This window comes from Medicago truncatula, chromosome 3 (genome assembly GCF_003473485.1).
Source record: "Medicago truncatula cultivar Jemalong A17 chromosome 3, MtrunA17r5.0-ANR, whole genome shotgun sequence".
NCBI lineage: Eukaryota > Viridiplantae > Streptophyta > Magnoliopsida > Fabales > Fabaceae > Medicago > Medicago truncatula.
The window spans coordinates 3,800,234-3,808,803 of NC_053044.1; the positions used below are offsets into that span (position 1 = coordinate 3,800,234).

Sequence of the window (8,570 nt, forward strand, 5' to 3'; positions counted from 1 at the left end):
TAAATTTACAGTTGCAACAATGATGTCTAATTTGATTCAGTTCATGTTTGATTTACCACATCACACAATTCTCAAGAACAAAAAGCTAATAAAAACATAATTAAAAAGCACTATTTTGATACATAATGCAATTTTCTCAGATCGCATAAAATAGCGACATGTTCAAATTCGGCTACACATCAATGATATAGCGTCGCTTTAGCTGCCATTTGACTATTTTAAACTAAATAGCATATGAAACAACAACGATTTGTTCAAATTCCTCTGCGTTGTAGCACTATAGCACCACAATAGCCACTATTTAACAACGCCGATAAAATATATGGTACAACATCCTTATAGACCTACTTGATGTCAAAAACAGGATTCAGTAGCATTTCTTATAGACGTTTGAAACAGAAAGTTCTCCCAAAACAAAAATGATCAGTGCCTGAAGTGCCTCACATCGGTAAAGAGTAGTGAAACACCATACTTATTACAGCAGTCTACAGCATCCTGATCTCTTATACTACCACCTGGTTCTGCAATAACACCAATCCCACTTTCACATGCTTCTTCCACAGCATCTTTCCAAGCTGTTCATAAATAGTCAAGGCACATTCTGGTTAAAATAAAAGAAAAACAAGTATTTCATATCTATATCTAGTTCTAATTTGATAAAGTTTCATTGAAGAGTACTTAAGAATTCACTATTATTTTCATATAGGCTTAAACACATTTATCCCTGTAAAATATTTCACCTTTTCATTTTAGTCCTATAATATATTTATTGTTTTTTTAGGTTTTAGTCACTGTAATATTTGGTTCATAAGCAATTAATCCCTGCATGATACAAGACTCAAACGAAAAAGCTATATTACAACACTAGAAAAACAAGAAAAAAAATCATATTAGGGACTAAACCAAACAATGTCCAAAATAGGAACTAAAACGGAAAAAAGAGAATTTTACTAGGACCAAAAATATGTAAGCCTTTTCTGATATATACCAATTTATTGTTGCTCAAAGTTATTTTCTCTCTCGATATATGCACCAAAAAGAATCATTAATCCATCCACACAACCAAGTGTTCTTCACAACATAGCATAAAAAAAATGAATTACCGTATTGCTATTAACACTTACCAAAGGGGAAGAAAGCATCACTAGCCAAGGCTGCTCCTTTAATAGCAGCTCCAGCTTTCCTCATTGCTATTCTTAAACTCTCGACACGGTTTGGTTGTCCGCTTCCCATACCTAACATACAATTGTCCTGCAAAAATTTAACAAAGGAAGAAATCAGATTCGTAAACCACCTCCATTGAATCATAAACAAGTTTCATAATGTATTATGTATACAAGGTCGTACCTTAGCTATCACAATAGCATTACTTTTGACATGTTTCACACACAACCATGCAAACTCTGCATCGTGAAGCTCACCATCCTGAGGAGTCTTCTCTGAGACTACATTGAACTTGATGTCGGATGGAGTCAAGTCATCTGAATCCTGAGCTAACCACCCTCCACCAACTTGTCTGAGTGAAAGCTTTCCTGGTTCATTCTTTTTTGCTTCGAGAATCCTTAGAGTCTTTGACTTTCCACGAAGAATCTCAAGTCCCTTCTCTGTATAGCTGGGTGCAACAACTATTTCATAGAACATCCTTGTCTCCCCATCGGTAGGGCTTCTAAATTCTCTTATTTCCTTAGCAAGAACCTAAAACATATAAAAACAAGCATTAAAAAATGTCATTTGCTCATCCTCGCCAAGATGGAAATTTAAAATGTAACCTAGGAAAAGAAAAGAGCCTCTGTCTTTACAAACCCTGTAATCTTTCTTAGGTTATTCGACTAGGCCTAACTCATTCTCACTGGCTTGTAAGGTGAGGGGTGTCATTTTATATAAACTCTTTTCAGGTCTTATCTCTTTTCAATGTAGGACCCGAGTTTTTTCAATTGGCTTGGGATAATTACCTCATCAACTTCCACATTGAAAGCTACAATTCCGCCAAATGCACTGACAGGATCAGCTTTAACAGCTCGTCTGTAGGCTTCCAGAATATCATCACGTGAAGCTACGCCGCAAGGATTAGTATGCTTCACAACTACACATGTGGGGTTTCTAAACTCGCACACACAGTTCCAAGCAGCATCAGCATCCAAGTTGTTATTATATGACATCTCCTGCAGAAGAATGTTAATGTTACGGCATTAACTTAGACAAATATTACTAGAAAATAATACAATTTTTCAGTCAAAAGCTCTCATCTCGAAACATGATATAATTTTGAAGTATACAATTGCCAGTAATTTTAGATTTTTTGGATAAAAGTAATTAGCAGCCGACTCGCACCTTCCCATGGTGTTGGATGGCTGTAGCAATTCCACCAGCGTTGACCTCTGCAAGTCTTCTATCAAAATAGATTGCAGCATTTTGATGAAGATTTTCACCATAACGGAGAGAACTTTTGAGTGAAAGAGGCACTGTCAAACTAGGAGGAAATTTATCTGTCATCAAAATGAGAACACAAGTCAATCTATAGTGCACATTATCATTATTAATAGTTCTTGAAATCATGGTTAATATAGTATAGTACGATAAATGCGAGTCGTATCTATATTTGATACAAAATTGAACTAAATCGATACGAATCCCTAGTGTGTATTTATTACATGTAGACAGTGTAGTCAGCCTCCTTTTTTTTTTGTCAATATTGCTTAGTCGGCCATTTTTAGTCATTTGATTTATGACATGAATATAAAACTATTGAGGTTCGTATATGATATATCAGCTTATAATTTAGCTATGTCACTTGTTTTTACTTTAAAAATATCTTTTTTTTTTATTAGTAATATATCTTACGATAAAAATAACCATGCTTGAAATATTTCAATCAGAATACCTCTATTCTCTATATCATACAATGCCTTTATAACAATATACAGACACTTTGGTGGTGTTGCTTGCAAGTTAGTTTTTGGAATCAAATATGTCATTTCAAATAAGTTCATTGATTTCTAAATCTTCTGACTTAGAAACTAAATGAAATTTAAGTCTGCCATTTAATCTGCTAGGTATGGAACAAGCTTTTCCATTCTAGATTATATTTGTAAATTATTTTATTTTCCTTCAATTGACGTTTCTTTATCACTAGTAACTGTTACATATAATAATTCGACACAAATTTGTACAGTACCTCCCCCAGTTTGCTTCCAAAACCACTCAGCTACTGCAGAATCATATGAAGCAACATGCTGAAAAGCTTTCCATGCAAGCTTTAGCCTGAACTGTCCGTCTTGGTTTCCTTTAAGAAATTCTAGAAGGGCAGGGTAGTCTTCTGAATCAACCACTACCAAAACATCCTTGTGATTCTGCTCAAAGACAAATTTATCATCTTATATTCAAAAAATATTTCAATAGAAAAAAAATAAAAATTTCAGCTCAAAGACAGTTATGAACAAGGGTAATTTTTTGTTAATTCTCCAAGTTCAATGGTATTTAGCCAACAAAATATTTTCTGAATCATTTTACATAAAACTATGACAAAATCATTTCAAATTATAAAAAGCTGGTCTAATAAACAACCTTCGCAGCAGCTCGAATCATGGCTGGACCACCAATGTCAATGTTTTCGATTCCATCCTTAAATTCAATGCCACCGGCTGAAGTAACTTTATCATAAAATGGATACAAGTTCACTATCACAACATCAAAAGTACCTGAAATGGAAAACTTTCAGGAAATCAATAGAGCATCTAAATCTCTCAAACTGAGAGAACAGACTTCAAACTCATATTATATAGTACAGTTTGCTTGTTATAAACAATGTTATTGATCATCAAAGAAACGAAAAATAGCAATTTGTTCAAATTCTGCTAAAGCTACAGGGCCGCTAAGCTGCTATTGGACAATACGTTGTAGTAAATAGTGTATCGCAGAACAATGAAGATTTGTTCAAATTGTGCTATGCTACAACTGCTATTTGACAACACTATTTATAACAAAGCTGATAACATAACTTACCAATTCCATGTGTATTGAGAGCTTCCATATGATGTTTTTGGTCTCTTCGAGCAAGGATACCTCCATGTATGTTAGGGTGAAGAGTTTTGACATGACCGTCAAGCTGTGTAGAATAGCCATCGTTAGAAAGTATGCTAAAAAGTACAAAAGCCGAATTTGTACTAGATTTCAAAATCAAAATGCAAGGCGTATTGTCCCTAATTTTATAATTCATACTGATAGAACTTGACCAAAATCAGTGTTGTCAATGGTGGGTGGCAGAATATGGCAAAGAGCCAAAGATCTGCCATACAAACAAACCATTGCGGCCTATGGCAGGCATCCCTACTCAAATTGGCTATGGTGGTTGTAAAAAATTCTGCCACGCCATGGCTGCCATTTAATAACACTGATCAAAATACACAAGGAAAAGCAATGTTCACTGACAGAAAATCTCTCCGGATATGTACCAATGGTATACAAAATAGAAGGAGAACTGAAGCTACAAGTAAACTCACCATTTCAGGGAACTGCGTAAGCTGTTCAACTTTAGTAACAGCCACTCCAGCACTCTCCAATGCAGAAGCTGTTCCTCCAGTTGAAACAATAGTGAATCTAACATTAAAATAAAGGATCTATCATTGTAATGTAAAAAACACAAACTCGTGAAAAGAAAAATATTCTAACATGTTAAAAAACAAACATTCCATCAATCAAAATAACTACCCTAATTCCTGGAGTCCGTTTCCAACAAATGCGAGATCCTTCTTGTCTGACAACGATATCAAAGCTTGCTTGTTGCCTGTTTCATAGCAAAAGAACAACAAATGCTAGGAACTGTAAACATCATATCGTCTAAAATCATGTAAATAAATATGGAGAATCCTAGTCACCCTGGAACTAAAACTTTCTACAAATGAAAGGTGGTGTAAATGACTCTTTTGCTAACATAATTTTCTGCAATTTAGAGTTCGTATTGATTCATCACCAAACAATCTTAAGACTATATATGAAGAGAGTTTTGGTGCATTGATAGATTTGATAAAAACACTTATTTTAGTAGAAATTGGTCATAGATTTGAATCACTTATTTCTGCTGGTCCTTAGAGAAATAACAGTACTAAGTGTCTGTTTGGAAAGACACATATTTGAGCTTATACCTTATAAGCTCTTATGACTAAAAAATATCCATTTGGTAACCGTGATTTTCTCAAGATTATAGTTTACTTTTACTACCTTATAAGGTTTTTATAAGCTAATTCAAGTAGCTTATAGTTTACCTTTTTCTCTTTCTCAATTTCACCCCTGTAATCTTAGTTAAAGAAATTAAATATTAAATAAAATATATCTTTTATATGTTATTTCATATTTATAAGCCAGTTCAACCGCTAATCATACCAAACACTACAAATTCAATCACCTATTCACTATCTACATATTTATCTGCTATAAGCTAACTCATAAGCTATACACTAATTTTTACCAAACAGAACCTAAGTATAACTAAGCAAGCTAGTTTTAATAAGTTGAAGTGCATAATACAAGTTGATCAGCATAAAATGATAAAATCATTATACTTTCTACTAAAAGAGGCCTAATCTATGAAGCATGGACACTCCTCGGATTAGGTGTGTCCCGGTGGACATGCATTGGTGTCAGACACGACACCTATGATTACACTGAATTATGTCATTATCTCAAATTATTATATGTCATGTCCGGTGTCTGTGTTCGTGTTTCATAGGACCTAATGTCCGGTTATGAATTTCTTATTTTTTTATATATGAACAAAAAATCGTAAAAATAAAAATCATCCCATTTGATTAAAACACTGTTTTTTTTATTATAATTAATTTAAGGGTAGGGTGCACTAAAAAATCACCCCATTTGAATAAAAATGTTTTTTTTTTTTTTTTTTTTTAGGGTAAAAAGGAATATACACTAAACCTCTAAATAAAATAGGTGAAAACAAAAAATGGGGTTTAAGCCAAAAATTACCATGAGAAGACGAAGCAGATTTTGGGGCATCAGTCTCTGACATAGCTTTGATAGGAATACACCTGAATCGCAGTGAAGATAAAGAAACCTGAACATACCCATTTCAAAATCAATATCATTGAACAAAAACAAAGTAAAAAAAAAAATGAAGAAGAATAAAATACCAAAGTTGATGGAAGATGATGAGAAGAAAAGTGATGTGTAGTAGTGAAAGAAGAAGAAGGAGAGTAAAGGGTTGCACAGAGAACACGGGTGGCGGCGGCGGCGGCGGCGAGACCGAACATTCTCGGAGAGTGTTTCTGTGTGCGTGTGAGAGCAACTCAACTGAACAAAACAACAACGTTGGTGTTGTTTTACACTATAGTCTGTTTGGTTTGAGGAAAGAGAAAAAGCGACGAGAGAAAGAGCCAATTTCTTTTGTTTGGAAGAAGAACTGCAGAAGAGAAATAAGAGTAGTGATATTTTAACGACCATTTGAGACAACGTTTGGTGACAATTTATTTTCTCTCTCTTTTCATTGGTTAAAAACATTAGAGAGAGAATAATAGTTGTTAAAAAGTTGTCACAAATTGACTAGCACGGGTTGTATGCCTTTTTTTCTTCTTTGAAAATAACCCTTGCACGCCGGTTTTTGAATGAGCAACTCTTGGGTGAACACAAATTTAGACCCTTTATTTGACCACACACACATAAAAAGAAAAAAGTAGAAAAAATAACAATTAAATAATCATTAATTTTTAAATGATTATAGCATGTCCACTTTTTTGTGTGTGTGACTAAATAGAGGGTCCAAATTCTTGTGTCCACCTAAGAATTATTCCTAGATGAATACCTCAATCGCAATGTTGTAAATACGGTTTTATATATAAGAAACAATTGACTTTTTAAATACTTTTTTTTAGGGGACTTGTTAAATACATTTGATAATTGATATATTTAGTCTAAAATATATATCAAATACGTCAATTATTCAATGTATCTAAAATGTCAATTGTTTTTATATATAAGACCGGATGGAGTAGAACGTCTAGATGAAGTTGCAAATGAATGAGTGCAAGACTATTCAAGCATGCCTAAAAAGAGTTGTAAAATAAATGAGTGCTTACTTTTATTGTCCTATATCTTATTTAAGGTCTCTCATATTTATTAAAAAGATAATTCTTGTCCTAAAAAAAAGACAATTCTTGTGTTGATAAATTAACATCTTTTGAAGTTTCATATGAAACTTCCACTTTTAAAAACTTTTATCGGTTTGAATTTATTTAGTCAACGATTTAGTTTGCCTTCTTGTTATTCTGTATAATTTTCTTTTTATCACGTTTGTTATTTTCTCTAATGTTTTTGTTTCTCTCTTTTATTACTATGGTTTCCGATATAACCTTATTTTCAAATAAGATTTTTTTAGTACTTCAATCATATATAAATATTAATAGAATAAAAATGGTGAAATTTTTATGTAACTGAAGCTTTTCTTTCAAAAAAAATGTAACTAAAGTTTAATTATATTAATATTAGAGATTATTAGATAGGTTTTTTCTAGATTAAGCGGAAAGTTTTATAAAGAGTTTCACATAGTTACAATTCTAACTTAATATTAGTTGTGATTCTTTGTGATTCAACCATTTGTTTGTGATTCAAATCTAAAAAGTGCAAAATGATAGTATGTTTTTTATATAATTAAATTAAGGAACTTCTACATAATTATATAATTATATAAGTAAAATCCTCAAAATTACATAGGAACTTCTACGGTACACCTCACAAATTGAGGTCACCTCACAAATTGAGGTGTACCGGTACTCTTGCTCCAAAAATTACAAATTAACGACCATTTTATAAAATAAAAAGTTAGTTGTCAATGTTTATATTTTAAAAAACATCATTTCATAAAAAAATAAAACATCATTTCATTGTTTATAAGAATCATATTAAATTTTTAACATTTTCTCATAAAAAATAATCACTTTATTATGAGTAATAAAAATTCAAAAAAAATAAATTTTATTTCGTCGAAGCTTTTGGTAAATAAGATTTGATTATTATAATTGTCAATGTTAGAAAATAATTATTTTTCGTAAGAAAAACAACTCATTTAATGGTTAATTTACTGATGTGATGTACCGGTACACTCAAATTTTTAGGTGCGATCATACCGGCACTAATGCACCGGATCTGATCAGAACTCCGCAGTTAAGCGTACTTGGGCGAAAGTAGTACTAAAATGGGTGACCTCTTCAAAAGTCCTTGTGTTGCACCTAAAATAAAAAATTAAGCAAGGAGAAAGTAAACTCAAACCATGTATTGTCAATTGCTAAATGCACCAAATAAAACATTAACAACAACCCAATATTATTTTTTTATGAAATTCCTCTTTATAGTACACAATTTATTTTCAATTGTAACAACATATTTTTAAGAGTATTATTTTTTCCATCCTATGAAAGAGACCTTGATGGTCAACCTGACACCCAGACAAACCGTGTTTTATTGCAGTGCGTTGCCTTCCCTGTTGACCGGTCATATAACCCTTGAGTTTCCAAAGTACATTGTGAAGAAGGAAGAGGAGGAGAGAGTGTGATGGTGTGAAGAAA

General features: G+C 32.5%; 1 protein-coding gene and 1 pseudogene across 2 annotated transcripts; one reads left to right on the top strand and one right to left on the bottom strand.

Annotated features, from left to right (window-relative positions):
• Positions 1-76: 76 nt before the first annotated feature.
• Positions 77-6,343, bottom strand: LOC11429175 (bifunctional purine biosynthesis protein PurH). Of its 2 annotated transcripts, none has more exons than XM_003598390.4 (12): positions 6,144-6,343; positions 5,980-6,067; positions 4,708-4,783; positions 4,500-4,596; positions 4,003-4,105; positions 3,565-3,698; positions 3,176-3,350; positions 2,332-2,486; positions 1,953-2,162; positions 1,348-1,695; positions 1,125-1,251; positions 77-575 (listed from the first exon to the last, which is right to left on the bottom strand). In XM_003598390.4, the coding sequence occupies exons 1-12, from the start codon at positions 6,261-6,263 to the stop codon at positions 424-426; spliced, it is 1,785 nt and encodes a 594-aa protein (XP_003598438.1). In that variant the 5' UTR covers positions 6,264-6,343; the 3' UTR covers positions 77-423. The 2 variants fall into 2 exon arrangements, with proteins under 2 accessions (XP_003598438.1, XP_039688207.1); XM_039832273.1 differs by having other exon boundaries at positions 424-575; positions 5,980-6,041; positions 6,144-6,265.
• Positions 6,344-8,118: 1,775 nt separating this feature from the next.
• LOC112420517 (uncharacterized) lies at positions 8,119-8,237 on the top strand (annotated as a pseudogene).
• Positions 8,238-8,570: the final 333 nt, after the last annotated feature.